The 21,735-nt window shown below is 46.4% G+C and overlaps 1 protein-coding gene across 2 annotated transcripts in view; it reads left to right on the plus strand.

Moving 5' to 3' along the window:
- LOC144162671 (cAMP-dependent protein kinase catalytic subunit 1-like) overlaps positions 1-21,735 on the plus strand; it is a gene marked incomplete in the record, with an annotated part of 437,842 nt that overhangs the window by 126,335 nt on the left and 289,772 nt on the right. For both annotated transcript variants that reach the window (XM_077693296.1, XM_077693297.1), the window contains 1 exon segment: positions 3,287-3,356. In XM_077693296.1, coding sequence (XP_077549422.1) covers positions 3,317-3,356 — 40 coding nt within the window.

Here is a 21,735-nt window from a genome sequence, read left to right on the forward strand (position 1 = left end):
TGGGTGACCGGTAAAAAGCGCAAAAGCTCACGGGTACGTCGTCTGCTACCGCCACTTCCGGTTCGAGATCTCTCCTGCCCTCCCGTACGTCTGCGTACGTCGGCGGCTTTCAGGCGCGTGTGTACCTGTTGTTTATTTGTCACATGGTGCTTACCTGTCAGATAAACCCCTAGTAGGGTCAATTGTTATTATTTATGGAATTCCCGATGCATGAGCGTTTTTTTTTCCCGGTGGAAACAGCTAAACAACCAGCACACACGCGCGTGAAAGCCGACGGCGTACGGGAGGCCAGGAGAGCTCCCGAACCTGAAGTGGCGGCTCTCCGCGGGAGAAAACAATGTACCCATGAGCCTTCGCGCTTTTTACCGGTCACCTATGGAGGCCCCCTTCGTCCTGGAGAGGGCACAAGCGAGATGACGACGGCCGATGTGGCGTTAGGCGGGGCACACGCAATGCAGTAAGCGCTGGGAAGGAGCACCTCTCTTCTTTTTCCCCTGGGCCCCATCATTTGTGCGTCACGTTTATGCCATGTATGTCATCGCCCTCGACCCTTTAGGCACGTGAGCTCTACCACGTAGGTACGTGACGACGTTTCGCTACGGTCACACCTCGCTGGGACCATGAAGTTCTGCTTGACGAGTTGGAAAACTGGGCTGCTAACTCGTTGTAGTCACTGCGACTGGTACTTAGGACATCACGCTCTAAGTTGCAATAATAGCCAGAAATGCTTCGAAACGTGACCGCTGGCAGTTACGGCGCCACGCCTGACTGGCGAAGGTCGTGTGGCAGCCTCCGTTTCAGCCGCAACCAAGGTTACAGAAATATGCACTCTGGCGACCATACTCCAGTCCAGTAGGAAGTACGACGCTTCTTGGGACTCCTCCGCATTGCTTTTCCTAGAGATGCTTACTCTCGGCCTCTCTCTTAGTTTTAATCAGCTACGTTCCGACTAAAAGTGAGCAAATCAATCCCGGTGTATGATAGCGCGCAGCTCAAGCTAGAAGGCGTCCATTCCGTTGGCGAAATTACCCGTAGTAGACGAGGTGGTTCGTCAAAAGCCCAAAGTAAACAGTGCCCTGTCATTGGCTCGGAGGAGTGACACAGAGGCCGAACACCACCTGACGCCTCCTTTCTTGTCCAATTCTCGTCTAATGCATTTGCATTTAAAGTACTCCTTCACGAGAGAAGGGGTTGGCTACCCTGGAGGTGGGTCTAGGCCCACTCGTCACAAGTCCACTCGTCATAGGCCAACTCGTCACAGGTAAACTGGTCAGGAATGCCAACTCGTCACCGGGCATTTCGTACGAGGAATTCTCGTATCACCGGAATATTCGTCACGCGGAAAACTCGCATTACGAGCTTGTTTTCTAAAGCGATGTTTCCGCCTGCTATATATACGTCGCTCATTTCAAAATGATGTAGGCGAGCGAGTGTTCTTTCAAAGTTTTTAGCGCAGGAAGTTAGGTAAATATGCCGCCATACCGAGGTATATTAAAATGATAATAGCCTGCAAATTTGTATTACATGGCACACAAAAAAAGTAAACAAATTGTTATGAATGACGCAGTGAACAGGTTGTACATGAAATAAAAAGAAATGTTTATTGCAATCTCTTTGTACTGTTGTACTATTTGTACTATTGCACTGTTGTCTCGTTGTGTAGGCGTCTTCAACGCTGGGTGGCGACGTTGTTCACTTCATCAGTACCGGAAGCGGATGTCGCGGGCAATATTCCGAACTGTATTGACTGTGGCTCAGCCGTTGTGATCAGCCAGGATTCTTGCGATGCGATCGTTGACATTTTGGTATTTGCGAGCGAGCCGGAGGGGGGGGGGGGGGGGGGGGGTGCCGTCCGACGATGACTACTACCACCACCGTGAAAAGTGACAACGGAATAGGTTAACAAAAGGCCCCACAAGATTTTTTTGGCTTGGGCTGGCCCGAATATGTATTCAGTGCAGTGAAATAAAGATAATTATTATTTACAGAACAATTGCCCGCCGCGGTGGCGCAGCTGGTTATGACGCTGTGCTGTTGAGCCCAAGGAAGCCGCGTTCGGTTCCCGGCCGCGGCGGACGCTTTTCTGATGAAGGCGAGAAGCGAAAACGTCCGTGTGTTCGAGATTTCGACGCACGCATATTAAACATCCCCAGTTGGTCAAAATGATTTCAGAGCCCTCCACTACGACGCCCATCGTCACTTATGTATCGTCGGCGCGCTAAAACCCCACAATCAATCGAATCAAGAAATAAACAATTTCAAACCTAATGCAATGCCTTGTGGTGTATCCTTCAGCGTTCACATAGAAAGAAATCCTCCAGCTTAGCTATGGTTCAAGCCTTGCGCGAGTTGGTGCAAGCTTCGCCAATTTTTATTTTTTTTATTCGCAGACTGAAAGTGGGGGTGCGGGTTGCATGGAAGGGCAGGTTACACGCGCGAAAATACGGACTTACACCACCTCAACACCGCTGACGATCAGCACTTGACGAAGTGCAAATCGCGCTGACCTCTACCCCTCTCCCCAGCAAAAGAAAAAAAACAAAACAAAAAAAGCTCTTTATGCACACCTGCTGCTCACACAGACCTCCGCACGCCCTCCTAAACAGCCGTAACGAATTTACCATTGTAGAAACCAGCCTCAGACGGCTTTAAACGCCAATTTCCGGTCAGGGCTTCTAGACTTTTGTTCAGACGGCCGCGGTGTAACGAAATCCGTGTGACGAGAAGGCGCCTTGCACGAGAGTTGCTATCTCGAGATGGCCCTGTACGAAAAGGCCGGTGTGACGAGTTGGCCTACGACGAGTTTTCCGGTGACGAGCGGGCTTGTGACGAGTGGGCTCGTTCCCCCTGGAGGTGTAGCTTTCAGCTAAAACTTCCCATATCAGGAGGGGCCGTCGTCCGGCCATGGCCACATGGCCATGCTTGATGAATGAATGGTATATATTTATTTCAATGCAAAGCGGTTTGCTGGAGTGGTTTAATGCCTATACAGGCTACATGGAAACGCGGGATATTGGAACCCACGCTGACTTCGTTTTGTTTTTTGCTCTCCATCTGTCCTGAACGGATTGATTAATTCATTTATCGTCCCATATAAGCTTGTGCACAAAAGTGGTGATTATGAAAAGCGTTTGCATTGATTGATTGATTGATTGATTGATTGATTGATTGATTGATTGATTGATTGATTGATTGATTGATTGATTGATTGATTGATTGATTGATTGATTGATTGATTGATTGATTGATTGATTGATTGATTGATTGATTTTATGTCCCGTTGCAGGCCCGCGCCGGTCTCCACCCCGCAGTCACCATGAACATATTCAAAAACAGGGGGCGCAAGAAAGACAAGGGTAAGCAAATGTCTTACACCTCCTATGATGGAGCTCACTATAATTAACAGTCATTTTTGGAGCTAATTATCATCCCGCCTGGGCTAATGGGAGGCCATAGCAGGCTTTTCGAACACCAAAGGGTTTTTTTTTTTTTACTTTTGACATACAATTTTAAGCTATCTTAACTATAAGTTTAAAAAAATCTGCCACTTGTGTCAGTTTTTTCAATGTTTTCCCCTGATAGCGTCATTGCGGATAATAATGGGCATCCCTGCCTCATCAGCCCGGTCTGCTGTAAGCCACAGCTGTTTTTAAACATCCGGCCAGCGGGAAACGCTATCAAACTGCATATCAAGCAGTTTATTAAGCCCCGTGTCACACCATTATCGAACCACGCGTCAAACTCTGTATCATACTGGGGATAGCTCGAAAAAAGTAGGTAGTATGTACAGGTATTTACAAATTATGTACAGTCCATGGAGTCACTGTAAGTCAGGCAGGCCACGCCTCAAAACGCGGGTGTCAAGCCACGTACCAAACACCATATTAAACATATTAAACTGCGTAGATGCACAAACGTCATGTTTCTTCCTCTTCAGAAAGAACCGGCCGCGAGCGGTTCTGTCCAGCGCATTTATGCGGAAAATTGAGTAGCGCTACTGGAGGGAAATCGACGAGATAGTCCTGTAGTCGATGTGAAGCCTGTTGCTAGCCAGCTGCAATAATAAGAACGAGCGTCAACATCTCTCACTCGCACGTGTTGTCGAGCCGGCCTGCAAAGGATTAAAGAACGCACATTTCGTTCAATATTTTTTCTTTTTTGGTGGCTGTTACGCATTCGAAGCCAATTTTTTGAACAGCTTATTCTCTGGAGAAATCGCAACGGCGAACCAGTGGCATATTTTTTTATCTCCATAGTTTATTGACCTGGGCTGAATAGAGTAATGTTACTTGTATTATGTCTTAAAGTTCTGAACTGTCGCAATTTTGAAACAGAATCGCGTTCCTTTTTTTATTTACTTAGTATTTTTTATTTGGTATTCTGGAATATTCGGTTACAGCCCACTGTTATTCGCACTCGAGCTCCGCGTCTTTAGACGTAAAGTTTGATGTTAGACGGTTGACACTACCCGCTGGCCGTCAGACGCTTAAAGTTCAACGTTCGTCGGTAGAAAGCTTAGGCGCGGCGTAGAAGCGCACAGCATGAGTTAGGTTTGCTTGCATACAATGCTTGCAAGGCACTCATTCTTATTTTACTAGCGCAATCTTGAGAAAGAAAACTGTTTCGTAAAAACGTTCAGTGTGTGGTAAGATAACATGCAGATGGCAACACTGTAGGTAATTGGCACGGCTTCATAAAGCTTTCGTGTATTACGTTTCGGAAGCCCCGCCACTCGAAAGAGCGCATCCTCGACCTCGGAGCTGCTGTCCTTCGAAAAACTGGGTAATAGTTGTTCGTGTGCGGAAACCACACGCATGAGCTGCGTCACCGTTGCAGCGTTTTATTTTTTCAATGCTATACCCTTGTTCGCGAAGGAAGTAAGCTTAACCGTGGGTTTCAACGCACTGCACCTTGAAGAATTTTTTCAGCATAGAAAAGTATGACGTGTGAATCGCGCATGTATCTCCTCATAACCCTCTCAATCGCTTCCCAACATCCCCGTGAGAGAAGTGATCAAGTTTCACGAGAACTGACCCGCCGAAACGTGACTCTAAGGAGAGAGAGAGATAGATAATATTTTATTCACAGGTAAAAAGTGAGGAGTAGTTGTAGGGAGCGCTGCGAGATTCAGAGGATGAGCGTCGCAGTGGTGAACGACGCTGCCTCGCGCCGCACGTACGAAAAATGTTCTCATTGGAGGCGGGCACGGATCATAGCCTATGGTTGCAGACAAAGGCACACCGTACCGTAGACACGCTAATTTTCATCCCCCACCCGTTCTCTGCCGCCTTACAAGAATCCTGGGCCCGGTGGCGAGGTTCGGGCTGGTTGGTTCAACGTGGTCACGGCTACGCGCACGAGGGCGAAGGCCGAGAGAGCAGCGCTGCGTATGTCCCCTTCCTGGTTGCTGTTGCGCCTCTTCCGAGCTCTAGTCACTCTAGTCTCGATCAAGCTCCAAAGGGTGATTGAACAGGAGGAGAGACAGGCTGCCGACCTCTCACAGTTACGGCGAAACTTCCCCCGGGCGCGTTTTTGGAATAACTGCAGCTCGCACAGCTCAAACCCGCCGTCTAACGTGGCCGATGTCACGCTAGCAGAGGGCACAGGAACGCTAGTCCCTGCAGCGTTCGAGAGCTGGCGCCACCGCCCTGCAGTTGCTGGCGCTGGAAGGAGCTGCCGAAGCTGGCCGGGCGCTCCGAGACGCGCGGCCGGGCGGCGTTGTTGTTGTTGCTCGTGTCGTGGCACATGCCCACGTGGGGGATCGCGTGTTTTACACTTCATACACAAACATCATCACACAAACAGCGCCGTGTTTGTGTGATCTTCCTATCGTCTCGTTCCTGCGCTGTTTGACTCAGGGATCGGCCGGAATCTGTCGTCAGGAGGGCGAATTCGCCCGCCTGAAACAACGGTAAATTAGGAACCTAACTACTTCCGGACAGAAAGAGCGCTTTCTTACCGGAGAGAATTGATTGAAAATTGAAAGGTAGAGGTTGGAAGATACAAATGAGTGTCCATCCACAGCACGTCCTGCCGCGCCACTCGGCGCCATACTTCGCTTCACAGCAATGCAGCAGCGTCGTGCAGTGAAGTAGTCAATCAGGCTGAAGAACAAAGCGCCTAAACTTTGCTTCCGCTGTCTAGCTGCAATGCGCGGAGATGCACTGACCGACAGCAAGGCTCAGAAGAACCCTCGTCATAGCGAAATCGCTTGATCCGCAGTATCGCTTTACCGGAAATATGCTCCCATCTGCAGTGCACCCAATGCGAAGGATTCCCACTTTTAGCGCAGTATCACTTATAACGAAGTCAGTTTGCAGCTACGAGGACTTGCTTCTAACGAGGGCTAACTATTCCAAATAGCGCGTCATCGGCCTCCTTATCGAGAGTTGCGAGAGACGCGTGGTACTGATGTCGGGAAAGAAAGTTGAAGCGCGAAAGTTAAAAGTGGGTCCAACCTTCGCTGTAACTGCCTCCAATCGATCGTCAATCCTTTAAAGGAGCCGTGAAGACTAAATACAAGTTGGGTTTATTAGAAAGACTGCTTAGTCCCGATAACAATGATACCAATATCATTGCAACCTTCGAACAAAGAACGGAGATATATTGAAGAAAACGTGTGAAGCAGTCGCGACCCCCTAGCCAATTTCCCGCAACTTTTCTATGACGTCACGGAACATTGTTTGTGCGATTGGCGGCCGCCTAACTTACCTGTCGCGACGACACATGACTGGACGTCTGCAATGGGGCCTCTAGTTCCATTTGACCGCATCACTTGAATGCTAACGTGCAGTCAACGCACTAAAAATTATGTTCTATTGTTGGCCCGTATGACGTCATTCTCGCTCATAACACGTCACTGTGGCGCAATATGTGAAAGTTTTTAAATACTCCTTGCTTTTTTTTTTTCATTAAAAAAACATCTTTTGTGGCTCTAATGGAGCTGAGTGAGATAGTGAATCCTAGTTCTTTCAAATTGAACGAAGTTGTATTTTCTCTTCATGGCTCCGTTAAAGACTCGAAACGCGCACCAAGAACGGACCCATGCTACAATTTTTTCGCGCGCTTCTACGAACGATGTAAATGTATAGTGATACGTGGTTCGTGAGATAAAGATATACTGTTGCACTCCTCCTTCATGCTGGAATCAGTGCATTGCGGGTATTGTCTTATCTAGAAGCGCTGTTTTTCTCGACTTTCAAGTAACCGTTTGGACACAGTGGAAGCCCGATTCCACGCACGCGCCTTTCATGTGTTTATCCGGTATTTCGATTTGGGGGGGAGGGGGGTCGAAATTCTCCTGGGGGGTTGCTGTGCGGTAGGGGGGTATAAATCCCTGGAGCCGTATATATGTCCAGAGCTTTTCGGTGGACCAACCTGTTTATGAGGAAGTGCGATAGTTTTTCGACAGGACGTCATCGGTCCCAGCAAGAAAGCTTTCGCTGTGAAGAGGAGAGGCAGTTGCTGCGGGGCCGTTCGTTCTAGCAGTTCCCCACTGCGCTATCTAGATTGCCTGACGCCTGCTGCAACTTTTCCAGCTCTGCGCACATTTGGTGAGACGCGGTGTGTAACCCCCGGGGCGCTGCCTTTACAACGATCTCTTCCGATTGCTTTCCCAAAGTGTGCTATTTTTCAGGTATTAAGTGTCACGTGGCGCGACTCTGCCGATGTGAGGGAATAAACCGCAAATGTGGGATTATACGACGCGCAGCACTTGCGACGTCCAGTCTGCTTCCTTTGTCCCCGTCTTTTAACAGGGGAGCCGGAAATTCGCTGTTACAGGAGAAAATAGGGAGGAAATGCCGAGCGCTCGTGAGCGCGCGCGCCCCGCGGCACGCGCAGTGGCGTTAGCAAAAAAAAAAAACCCACTGCAGCGCTGTCATCAAATGCTACCGCGCATGCAAAAAAAAAAAAGGAAACGAAACCCCAGCGCTAATTCTAAAGATGAAAAGAAACCCTGCTTGTGAGAGGTCCCCGCGGCTGCGTGTGCCACTCCTTCCCGAGACGACTTGCAGATCCCGCCACCGCTGCCTCTAGTCGATGCTGAGTATGACTTTGCGTCCACCACTCGCCGCGAAGAAAATGACCTACTCTTCTGGCGCATATGACGACGATTACTAGCACGGCAACTATGCAAATAATGATAAACTAAAAACTACGATAAACAAATAAACTATGTGTCCTGCAATGCCCACCTACAACAGCGTCGCCATTCAAGTCTTGCGCGTGAGTGCAAGCGTCCCTGAATATTTTTTTCCCCGTGAGTTCAGGTTTCTAACAATGAATACAAAATTATGAAGTGTAAAACAACTCGTTGCCATTAAACTGGCGGAGAGGGATTTTAAACGGAAGTCAAGTGCGGTGCACTAGTTACGAAGTAAAAAAAGGGCCCAAGAAATGGCCGCTGTTCGAGCTCCACAAATGGCACGTAGCCGGCGAGACCGATCCACGCTCTATAATTCAGCTTCGTATTGCCATGTGTGTACGCGAGCACCATCCAGCAGAAGTTACGCACGCTTAGGTACGCGTCATATCTTAAGAGGGTCATTGCAAGACGGTTGTGCGTGAGTAGAATTTCTTACCAATGTTTTTGAAGAGCTATCTTAGGGCTGTGGCAGGCGGCGGGAACCATTCATCACATGCAGCGTAAATGCGCACCTCGCACCCCGTCGCCTCTGGCCTTGCTCGCTGCCGACCAAGGCGCTATACAAACGCGTGCGCGCGCTAAAAGTAGTGACATCTCAGAGGGGTGACCGGTCGAGTGGGAGCGTTTCAAGCACTGCGCATGCGCACTCGATCTGCGTAGCGTAGTGAGCTATAACGCGAGCCCAAGTGCCGACGCACGAGTGTAAAAAAAAAATTGACTTGTCTAGAAGCACTTTTTGGTACATTGAGTACCAAACATTTGCGTTCAGCTTCGCGTTCAGTTGCTTTTTCTAACTCACTTAATAGCGTGACGTCACAAAATAGCGGGACTTTATGTGACGTCCACTTACGCTTAAATTAGCGAAAAAGCACACAAAATAACATACGAGCCCCGTAACGAACACGCAAAAATAAAATTAAAGCCGTTCCACTCAATGTGAAAACCGTCGGAAGTGAAGAGCAGTGATTCGCCATAATGGGTTGTACCGCCGTTATCCGCTCACTGCTACCACCCTATGCAATTCGAATTTCCCATCTTCACAGTGCTCGCGCGCCCCCTGCCTGAAACTGCGCCAGCGGGAGTTCTGTTCTTTTTGTGCTTGCTTTGATTTCGTATGCTGGAGCTGTTTTGCGTCATTTCGAGTGCCTAATTTTTTTCTTCATCGGCTGCAGCCTTTATGCGTCATTTCGAACGCGCCATTTTTTTCTTACGTGGTGGAGCCTTTCTGCGGCATTTCGAACGCGCCATTTTTTTTTCTTGCGCTGCCGCTTCTTTTTTCGTAACTATCGTGAAAACCAACCCAACGGGCGGTCCTAACTAAGTGAACGCGGGCGCTGCCGATTAATTACGTATATTTACCTCAAATGTACTAAAAGTTTTTTTTTTTTTTCGCTAAACAACGGGGAGATGAACGACATGCACCAGCGGTTCACGAGTTTCGAACGCTTATGACTATATAAACCGCTTGGCTTTCGAAGCCTCTGGGGTACGCCGTGACGACAGCGCTACAACGGAACGCCCTGTTGCTCTACTTGGGTCCAGCGAGTGATCTACGATGACAAGGCGAGCGCCTAAAGTGCTCTGCACTTTAAAGATGGTGGTGTACGCCATGCTGTACCAGGCGTAACTTTCACTTTTTGTGGTGCAGTTAGAACATTCCCCCATTATTTTTTACAAACGTGAAATTCGGCCTGCACTCAGCAGCATGGCCAATCGCCTGGGAGGTTGCGTGTCCCTTTTTCCGTACGGGCAACACCGCCCACTTTCCTGAGCCCCAGAAAGCGGGCCTGTCCTCCTTGCGTGCGAGCTTTCAGTGGAGCGTTGTTCTCTAATCGCATAGTGGAGTAAAGTGCGATCAGAGAGCACCGTCAGCGGATTTCTTTCCGCCCTGCGACTGACGAGGGAACAGAGCCCGCGTCAGGGCACCGGTGCAGCTGCCCGGGGATTCCGGCGGTGGGCAAGCCGTGTTCATGGCGTGCCAATTTTGCTCCCAACTTACGCAAATTTTAGAAAGCGCGCTTAAAACAGCCTCTGCAAGGCGTGCACAGACTTCCGTGAGGGCGCGCATTTTGGAAAGTTGTGCAGCTCTCGCGTTTGGCCCCGCGCTCTCCGGAGTCCCCATTTTATTTATTTATTTATTTATTTATTTATTTATTTATTTATTTATTTATTTATTTATTTATTTATTCTGCCAATTCCATGAGGGGTTATTGCAAGAAGGGCAAAATAATACAACCTTTAACGTAGTACAAACATACAGCATTTACGAGTACAACATTATACAAAATTTAAAGAATGCAGTATCGCTTCGTGCACCTATGTGTGTAACAGTTCAGTATTAGTACATCACAACAATCATGCAAAATCATGCAAAATCATGCAAACAGCGTCTGAGATACCAAAAACAAAACAAAATTAAAAAAATAATAATAAAAAAGAAAAAAAAGAACCACAACATGATGCGGTATAAGTCGAAGCTACTATGACTGAATTACATCGATGTGCGGAGGTGATTTTCCAGCAAAGACGAAAAAGTTTCATAAGTAGGACTGCTTGTTACGGAGGAAGGCAAGTTGTTTCATTCATGTATGGCGAGTGGAAAGAAGGAGAACTTAAAACAGTCGATGCGGCATTGGTATTCTCGAAGTGTTAGTGGATGCGTGTGTCGTGCTGATCTGGTTTTTGCTTTTGATATATACATTTAGCTATCTATGTTTAACTGCTTGTTTACTAATTGGTATAACATCTTCTGCCGAGAAAGTTTTGCTCGCTGTTTAAGAGTTAATATTCCTGCTTTTTTTAGAAGTTCTGTGGGCGAATCAGTTGTCCTGTATTTGTTATAAATAAACCTAATAGCCTTCCTCTGCACCATTTCAAGTTTTTGTATAAGTGTGTTAGTGTAAGGAAACCAGGTGACGTTTGCGTATTCCAAAGTTGGTTTTACAAATGTATTATAAGCGAGTAGTTTTGTTTCTGGTGGTGCCTGCTTTAGTCGTCTTCTCAGAAAAAAGAGTCACCGTAAGGCAGCTGATGTAAAATTGGCGACATGCGAGTCCCATCCAAGGTCATGTGTTAAAGTTACGCCCAAATATTTCTGTTGATTCACGACTGTCAAGGGAGTGTTATTAGCGGTGTAGCAAAACATTGATATCTGATGTTTTCTGGTTATTCTTAAAAGAGCTGATTTTGTTGTGTTCAGGGTCATCTGCCAGTCGGAGCACCAATCGGACACTGTTTGTAAAGCACTGTTAAGCAATAGATGGTCTTGGGGGGGAATTGATTTCTTGGTAAATAATACAATCATCCGCAAATAGTCTTATGTTAACTCTAATATATTTAGGTAAGTCATTGATGAATATTAAAAATAAGATAGGTGCCAAAACACTACCTTGGGGTACACCCAATGTGACTGACTATGGATGACCTTTCTTGATGAATTTGAACGTATTGTGATCGGTTAGACAATTAGTATTTAATCCATTCACTGATTGCGCATTTTCCTATGGTTGCTTCTATTTTCTTTAATAGTTTTGTGTGAGGTACCCGGTCGAATGCTTTCGACAAATCAAGCATTATAAGGTCCGTTTGTTTCTGGTGGTCTACGCTTAAGGAGAGGTCATGAATCAATTCAAGAAGTTGGGTGACGGTTGACATACCTTGACGAAAACCGTGCTGATATGGTGATAAAACGTGCTCATGGGCAAGAAAAGTTATGTGTTTCAGGATAATATGTTCAAGTATCCCGCCAGTTCGTCCGTCCACTGCGGGTACCGGCAATTCGCCTAGCATGGCCAAGTTCCCGCTTCCTGCATTTATGCTCATCCTTTACTTATTTCTCGCTTAATTCTTCACGATGCCTAAGCGCTATTGAGTCCCTTTGTTCCCGAAACTTGGCGCTATATGCGTGCAGACGTGAAGGCCTCGTGAGAGGAAGGGGCCGTGAAGACGAAACACGACTTTGTTCACTTTGGGAGACTTAGCCTCTGGCCACTCACCCGGCGCTGTTCCAGCCTCGACCGAAACGGCGACAAAAGTTGCAGGAGAGCTTTCCGGTATTGCGCCAAGGTGACGTAATGTGGGCCAGCAGTGGCTTCCGGACACGTCTGCAGCGTTCAAGTGGCCGAACCCGGAGAGGCCCGACTGCGGCCACGTTTCTCGGCGTTCGCTTATGAGGGTCAGCGGCCGTTAATCGCACAGTTCTCCGGCGTCGGGGAGAAAGCAGCTTCGTGCCTGTCTCGACTATTTGCTTAAAATGGGGGCAGAGTCCTGTTTTCAATGAATTTCGTCTTCATGGCCCGCACAAAAAGGCGAGGGACAAAAACTGCCATCTTCGCTGCACATGTCGTCCAAATATGATAGCCTTCTGCAGCACCTGCCATTCCTACCATCTCTCCCCTTTGCAACCCCCACGGCCTTGGCCTGCATTGCTTTTCTAATTACGAATGCAGTTCAAGTTTCCCGCATTCGCGCTGCTCGCGCGGCGCCACCTTGTGCCAACTTTGGTTCCCATTGTGCCGGGTGCAGGCAAAGCCTTCTTTGGTGCAGGTCTTGTTGTCGCGTTGCTTTTACATTATCTACCGCTTTATTGCGTTGTTTTCGCATTTACCTTCGTGAAAACCAACTCAACGTGTATTTCTAATTAAGAGAACACTGGAACTCACAGTTATGCACTTTTATTTTGCCAGTTTTATGCACCTACGTCAGTGATTTCATTTGCGCTGAATGATGCTGACGAGGCATGGCAGCACATTTAGCAGTTTGTAACGGTCCTGTGTATATACGGACGTCGTGCTCTCTTTTCACCCTTTTGGATCGAGGGGCGAACATACGGGCGGGCGGCCCAGAATTTTCTAGTTCGAGAGAGAGAGAGAGATCAAACTTTATTTAAAGCGGCCCATGTCCGGTCTGCCGAAAATGTGGTTCTGGTGGGCCTGGAAGACGTTCAGGTGGGAATTCCGCAGGTGTCAGGGCCCCGCACGTGGGCAATGTGCCGGGCGAGGCGAGGCCAAAGGATGGGGTGAAGTTCGAGGAACGCGTGTTAAGAAAGTGGGCGCATTTCATTTCAAATGAGGAGCAATTAAAAACGAAGCAGGCCGAGACAAGCGCTGCTCACTGAGGGCAGACAGTACACGTAACACATACCGCCTGCCGTGCGGTTATTTAGCGTTGCGCGTAATTTTCTAGGAAATATCCATCATCGTCTAGCTCATAATCTCGCACTTGTTAGTGCTTCGATTACTTTCCTTTAAAGAGATGCTGACGTCAAAAGCCATCGACAAAAAATTATAGTTTACCCCTCTGATAGTTTTGCACTACACCCTCCTCAATTTTCAAGCGAAAGCTTTCTTACTAAGACCGATGACGTCCTGCCAAAAACAGAATGCGTTTCCCCATAGACCGGTTTTTCACCCGAAAAGCTCTGGTAAGATCTCCGGACACGGGGCCCGTGCGTCAAAATGGTTACACGCATCGACAGATTAGAAGTACAGTAGTATACCTTTATCTCATAAACCACGCATTGCTATACGTACATTTACGTCACCGACATCTCCTGAACTTTATACACGAAACTAACTTGTTCGTGTTTCTGTAAGCTCCTACATCTATTATGCCGCAGGGCAAACTTTCAAATAAAAAAAAAATACATTTACGTGGTTCGTGGATGCGTTTACTTAGTGCGCGAGAAATGGTCGCATGGATTCGCTCTTCGCTTGCGATTTGGGTCTTGAAGGTTTCACGATCGATTGGACGCTTTCGCGCTTCTCTTAACTTTTTTAAGATGATAATTTTTGTACTTATTCCTCTCTTTTCTTGTTTCTGGGAAAACGAACGCCGAGATAGCTGGAACGTCACCGTGGGTGCAGGGAAGGGGCCGCTAATTCCCACCGCGCTTACCTGTAAGCGCCAAGAGCAACAGAAAGCGCTCCTCGTTAGCTCTCAGAAGGCTCAGGTAGGATCCGTTGCGCGCTGCTAATGATCCCCGGAATTTGCCGCCCGTGCGCTGCTCCAAACTGAGCGGGAATATGAACAAGAAAAGAGGAGGCTGCTCTGGGAGTCGAGGCTCGGGAAGAGGCCGCGTGGGAACGTGTCTTCGTGCAAAGACGTAGAGCGACGGATCGACAAAAATGTCTCTCGTTCTTTGCATTCGGTCTGGATTAGCTTGCGCGAGCAGAGCTTGTGGACTCATTAGACCCGCCGTGCTGTCGCATGAGGGGGGTAGGGGGTGTATAGAAAGACGTTATTCAGTACGACCCGACTGCAGGCGCATGAGAGCGAGGCGGGAGAGAACGTGAAAACGCAAGATCACTGTTCACCCGCTCACTGCTCACTGGAGCGAGTTGATCCTGCTCTTCCCATCTATTCCCTGTTTATCGTGTCATCTGCAGCTCTTCCGTCCGTTTCTTTATCATTATTCAGCCTATTTACAGCTGTGCCCGATCGGCGAAGGAGATGTTCTCTTTCGGGCGCATTGTGTGTGCAGTTATCAAGGGCGAGTACAGAAGTGAGGAGGGAACTGCTCGAACGAAGCCGTGTTTCTGCGTGGAACAGACGTCGTCTCCCTCGACCGCGACTCCTCTCCGACGCCCTTTCCTTGTGAAACGTTATGGGGACCCGTTACCTTCTTTGAGACTGTACGTGATATATTTCTGCATGCATTTCTGCATTCTGTGTTGGCGTGCCTCTGCTCGTTTACGGCATCTCCCTAATTCGGTGGCGACATCGGTTGTTTACGGTTGTTTACCTGCAGTCGTGCTCCTTTCCTTTTTGCTAATAAATAAATAAATAAATAAATAAATAAATAAATAAATAAATAAATAAATAAATAAATAAATAAATAAATAAATAAATAAATAAATAAATAAATAAATAAATAAATAAATAAATAAATAAATAAATAAATAAATAAATAAATAAATAAATAAATAAATAAATAAATAAATAAATAAATAAATAAATAAATAAATAAATAAATAAATAAATATTCTCTCGCCATCAAGCCTCCCTGCGTGTATTGAAGGCCTGGCGATTGTCGCAATAACTTGCCGCTCCATCGTGTTCGCCCCTCTTTCGTTCCCGGCTCGCCTCCGCGCACACCCGTTGTGCTCACGTGCTGTCACAATCTCCCGTTGCGTGACACGCCGCCCTTTGCTCCCCTTCCTGCGCTGGTGACGCACTTGTATCCTGCGCTGGAGATCCGGGTTCCAATCTCGTGTAAACCTTCAAGGGTCACCCAGTTGAAGTTGTGAAACTTGTGTTTTATTTGTTTTTTGTTTTTTCATTGCATAGACTGGCTCAAACAAACGCACTTTTCATCGTTTATCCTGTGATCGATAGAGCAGTATTAAAAATGCCACCCGACAACAGTGTTTTTATGGACTGACGAATTTGTGACGTTCACAAATTCTTCAGTCCATAAAAACACTCTTATGGTCAGAGATGGAGAATTCAAGAAAAAAATGTGGTTGATACCTCTTTCACAGGAATCGGTAAACCCCGAAAGTGAAATGTGCCTTCACAGGATCTTTTAATGTTTTTTGTGCATCCATATGAACTGGCACATCGCTATTTATATTACATCGGTATGGCAACCGTAAGACGCATCGACGTTAGACACTGGATTGCACGCGCCGGAACATTGCGTAAATCCGATTGAAACCACAGCCCCTTGAAAACCGTGCGAACGAAACTGAACTGAAACCGAAACCGAAAGCAGTAAGTGGCGGAGCCTCAATTCACCCGCGTCCCGCGTACACGAAGACGCTGGCATCGAGGCGCCAACTGTCGGCGCTCATTAGCGTCATGATGAACTACTTCGCTTCGCCTCTCCTAGACGGCAGCACCATCTGAATACAGAAGGTAATGGTGGCAATTGGAAAAATATAAAGCGCGTTCGTGCACCCATTCGCGCTTGAATTTCTAGGGTAGTGGGAAAAGTGCTGCGTACCTCCCACTGCGGCGAGAGAGTTCGTGGCTCGAATCCGAGCGCAGCCGCGTCAATGGAACTCTTCCTGGTGACGTCATTTAAGTGACGAACATGACGCCGGTGAGATCTTGGTGTACGCGGGCGTATAAAACACCTTCGTGTTAAAATCTAGGTGACGGATTGAGAAAAATCTCCCTCCATGGACGCCGTTTTCGACTTTCAGGAATTCGCGTCACGGGTGATTATTCCCAAGTTTCTGCTTCTCGACTGATCTCATTGTAAATGAAAACGTGTAGGAAAAATAGATTTTAGGTGCTGTAATTTAAAGGAAGTCATTTCAGAGCTAACCAGAACAACGTAAAAAAAAATTAGTTCAAAGCAGGGTGTCGAACCGGAACCGGAACCGAACCGAAAACCGGAACCGAACCCGAATTTTTGCCTGGAACCGGAACTGAACCGGAACCGTATTTTTTCCGCCATTTTGGAACTGAACCCGAACCGGAACGAATCGAAGGAACCGTTCCGAACCGGTTCCGGGGCCTCAAAACTGTGATTTCTAGTTTTCCATTTCGGTACCCTACCTTGCGTCTGAAGATATTTTTGCACTCGCCAGACAAAACCATGAAATATTTTGCGTAGTCTGCAGTTCCTAAGGCCCATTATGTTCTCTTCTAATTAATTCCCTCAATTTAATGTAAGGTTGTCTGTATATAGTATCAGTTTGCGTTAGGTACTGCCCATCTCTCCCAATTATCTTTTATATTTAGCATAACTTAAGTTATAACGCATATTACGAGGCAACATATCATGGAATATTCTTCATGGTTTCTATCTACATGGTGTTTAAAATCATGTAAAGTTTTCAATGTGTTGTTAATTCGCATGCATACCTGTCCGCTTGTGAAGACCTTCAAGGACACCATCAACAATAAATCCATATCTTCCACTTATTCTACTTTGAATGGGCAGTTATATACAAACAGCACTGAGACACCAACACTCGCAGTTCTCAAAATTAACGTCACTTTTTCTTGTATACAGTGCCGTTGTGTCCTATGGTTACTGCTCTAAGAGTACATGAGATATAAAAAAAAATGGGGAATCCTAATTTCCACTTTTAAAGTATATTTGATAGCATTTTCATGTTATATTGAATCTGCTCAACCTTAAACTTAAGAGGCGGATGGATTGAAGTCGATTAGTGCGGGTTAGCGGGTAGACTGGGGTGAATTAGTTAGGTGAGTGAATGAGCTAATGTTAATTAGTGGGACTGGTGTGTTGATTAATTTGGATTAAAGGAATTAGCGGGTCAGTTAAGGCGGATTCGACGGTCCGACCAAACATGATATCTTTGGGGTCCTTGGCATTTGGAAATTTTGCAGCGTACCACTTCTCGACCAATCAGGAAATTTTGTCACGCACAAAGGAGCCCCAAAGTTATGTGACGACCGCCTGAATGCTATAAAAGGTCTTTCTTTATGCCCGTATTGCGCTATTATGTTGTTGCTATATTAACATTGACATCTCGCACTAAAGTTAATAACTAATTGCCTAATGCATATTTTATATTCATCAAAGGGTTTTCAAAACGTTTGTATATATGAGGGGAGACAGTTGGAAAGAAACTTAACTGCAAGAAACAAAGGGAGGGACGATCAACTGGTTTGATGCAAAGACGCCCGATAGCATTCTCCAATGCCATCTCTTTGTGTTACCGTTCCGCAGCCTCCCACACGTGTAGCATCTCAACTCCCGAACACAGCCCCCTCTAAGCTGAGGAAGCGGCGATAGCACGTGCGCTTAGCCAAAGCGGCGCCAAAACTCCCATAACAGACTCTTAGCAGGCGTGACCCAACTTTACCAACGGTCGATTGCATGTTACAACACTTCTGATTATCAATCAGAGACCACCAACGAGGCCAGTCACGATTGTATGGGCACCAGATCATACTGGCATCCCCGGCAAACACGATCCCCAACCTCGTGGGTCGAGATTTGACTCGCTTAGCCAGCGCTGATGAAGCCCGGCCCGAGTGCATGCATCCTGCAGTCACAGACCAGGAAAGTACTCAGCACTATGGCCTCTTCCATAGAACGTATTTCTCCCCGCACAAATCGCTACCGATTAAACAGGAAAGATTACTCCGCACCCTGTGGGCATACACCTTCCCACACAACACCAGACTTCACCTCTTTGACGGGACACAGATCTCCATTTCGTTGCTTCTGTGGGGAGCCTGGGAACATAATACACATAGTAGGCGGCTGCGACAAGTGTGCCGTAGATCCATCCAAGCTCCACGTTTCCATAGAGAATTGGGAGACAGCCATAGCCAGCTCCGGCCTGGAAGATCAGTTGCTTTTGATGGAAACGGCTGTCCATTCAGCCCCCTCGAATGAGGTCGCCTCTCTGAAACTTTGCCTCGATTGAATTAAACTTCATTTTCTCTCTCTCTCTCTCTCTCTCTCTCTCTCTCTCTCTCTCTCTCTCTCTCTCTCTCTCTCTCTCTCTCTCTCTCTCTCTCTCTCTCTCTACAAGTGATCATTACTGCTACTTGTGACTTCACTTGGCTATCATCTTTCTTAGAGCCCAATTGCTGTTACCAGTCGCTGAAGGGCCATTAGCAAGTTCCTATCTCCGGTGGTTCCCTATCCAATGCCGTCCTATACGCGCCGTCCAGTAAGTCTTTGTATCCCTTCTTTCTTTCTGGCGGCTCTGTTAGCAGATAAAAGATGAGCAGAAGGAAATTTATCTAAATGCCACCTGCCACGCTTGGCAGTCGGCGCCACATACTCGTCACACTACTATAGAAAACATTTTGCAGGTACAGTTAAAGGAGCTCTTCAACACTTTAGATAAACTCGCCGCGGTGGCTCAGTGGCTAAGGCGTTGCGCTGCTGAGCACACAGACGCGATTTAGATTCCCGGCCGCGGCGGCCACTTTTCTGATGGAAGCGAAAAGCGAAAACGTTCGTGTGTCCAAAATTTCGGCGCACGTAAAGATCCCCAGGTGGTCAAAATTATTCCGGAGCCCTCCACTATGGCGCGCCTCGTCGTCGGCGTTGCGCGGGCGCGTAAAACCCAACAATAAATAAATAAATAAATAAATAAATAAATAAATAAATAAATAAATAAATAAATAAATAAATAAATAAATAAATAAATAAATAAATAAATAAATAAATAAATAAATAAATCAAAACTTTCGATAAACGCTTTCACTCTTCTTCGCATCTGGAAGAACTCCGGAAACTATAGCTATTGCCAGCACAGAGCAACAGTGCGGGATTTGCTCGTCGCTGCGGATACACCTTCCGTTTCTGCTTCGCTTTTGTGGCTCTTTTTTAAGTGGCTATCAAATGCGTTCTATTCTGCAACTTAAGGAAAGCCGGAAAACAGCCGCTACACCGCTGTAATGACGTCGTTCAGCGGTCGATGAACGCGAAGACCGGGAAGGAGAGAAAAATATTTTGAGAAAGTTTCTATGTTATCTGACGAGGAGAGAGCAGTAATTTTTGGCTGAGGCCCATTGCGACCCCATAATCTAATGTGTTGGTTGACTACTTTCTGCAAGCACTCAAGATATAGAAAAAAGTTGAAAAAAATGTTGCAGGGTCGCATTAGTTTGGCGAAGACAGCATATTTGGACAAAGAAACGTTCATTATGACTTTGTTTTTATGGTGGCTTGATAAAGAAACGAAAAACGAGCACAAAAAATTAACAGAAAAAACGCGCCTGCTTTTTTCCTTCGAACCCATTTGAACCGGTTCGAACCGGTTCGAACCGGAATGGAATGGTGCTCTGGAACTGAACCCGAACCGAACCCGAAAGGCTTGAACCCGAGCCCGAACCGAACCCGAAAAAATTCCGGTTCGACACCCTGGTTCAAAGCAGCGAATTTACAAAAAGAAACTTCTAGAGAAATTACGTATTTTCCAACTTAAAGATGCGGTGGCTACTCCAAAATTTGGCGTAATTAGTAGGTATAGTGTGTCGTCTGCACCAACCACGAGGTTAGTGCATTGAAATGGCTGAAAGGATCACCTGCGTGATTAGTAAACTACTTGCTATGTATAGTCCATGTTTTCATACAGCAGTGATATGGCAACAATATGCAGCATATATATATATATATATGTGTGTGTGTGTGTGTGTGTGCATGTGTGTGTGTGTGTGTGTGTGTGTGTGTGTGTGTGTGTGTGTGTGTGTGTGTGTGTGTGTGTTTGCTGTATATTGTTGCTGTATGTCACACTGGAAAATACGTATTGCACTTTCACGCACATGTATAGGGACAAACGGGCTTTGTAGATGTCACAGTTTATGTCCATCACTGGAGTGTGCCACACCGATGCTCAGCAGCCGCCCTCCATCACATTGCCAGATCCAAAATGCTGCCTAATCCGGTCACAATGTCGCCGAATACCACGAGAAGCTGTACTAGATAGGTTCAACCATTCGAGGTGGGGATCCCTGGGACACAAACAGCATTTCCTCACCAGACAAGGATTTGGCAACCCTGGTTGAGTACATTTGCTGAAAAACGCCTAATAATTAAATCACACTACCGGCTTTCAGGCGCTCGATAGGCGTGGCTGGAGGTCTTTGGGAAAGGCTTTCGTATTGCAGTGCACACAACAAGGCTTATGATAACACACGCACACACATACACACTCAGTATATATATATATATATATATATATATATATATATATATATATATATATATATATATATATATATATATATATATATATATATATATATATATATATATATGTGTGTGTGTGTGTGTGTGTGTGTGTGTGTGTGTGTGTGTGTGTGTGTGTGTGTGTGTGTGTGTGTGTGAGGGAAGCGAGGGGCTCGTTGAGAATAAGACAGAAATAACAGTTGGCACTCAAGAAAATCTCGGAAAGCAAAGGGGAGGATGTGGTAGGTCATTGAAACAAATAAAGAATGTGGAAAGAAAGTGGAGAAAAAATGCCCGCCAGGTGGGATCCGAACCCATGACCTCCTCCAGAATGCCGGTCTGGTGCAATAACCACTACGCTACCGGCGGGCGATTTTCCCCTCCACTTTCTGAGGTATTTATGTTAAGGTATTTTTGTTTCCTGTGCTTGGGGGTGGTAGCCAGCGCCACTCGGTCTAGTCGGGGTGAAGGGGACCATACCAGTATTCTGGAGGTCGTGGGTTCGGATCCCACCCGGCGGGCATTTTTTCTCCACTTTCTTCCCAAATTCTTTATCTGTTCCAATGACCTACCACATCTTCCCCTTTGCTTTCCGAGGTTTTCTTGACTGCCAACTCTTATTTCCGTCTTATATATATATATATATATATATATATATATATATATATATATATATATATATACAGGGTGTCCCAGCTATCATGCACCAGGATTTAAAAAAAGAGAAATCGCTTAACTCGAAGAAAACCTAGTGCATAATGTTTGCAGTACTGTGAAGAATCGGAGAGTAATTTTTTCGTTAATGAGACTTAATTAAGTAATTGTAATTAATTATCTAACTCGAGAAATACTGTCCTAATCACTAAAGTGTCAATGAGGCACTTGTAGGTAACCACGAGGGGCATCTAACTGCGCTATTTTCAGCGACGAACTAATTGCGTACTCATTTATTCTGACTGATAAAGGAAACCCGCGA

This window comes from Haemaphysalis longicornis, unplaced genomic scaffold (assembly GCF_048455015.1).
Source record: "Haemaphysalis longicornis isolate Haplotype H1 unplaced genomic scaffold, Haemaphysalis longicornis Haplotype H1 scaffold_12, whole genome shotgun sequence".
Lineage (NCBI taxonomy): Eukaryota > Metazoa > Arthropoda > Arachnida > Ixodida > Ixodidae > Haemaphysalis > Haemaphysalis longicornis.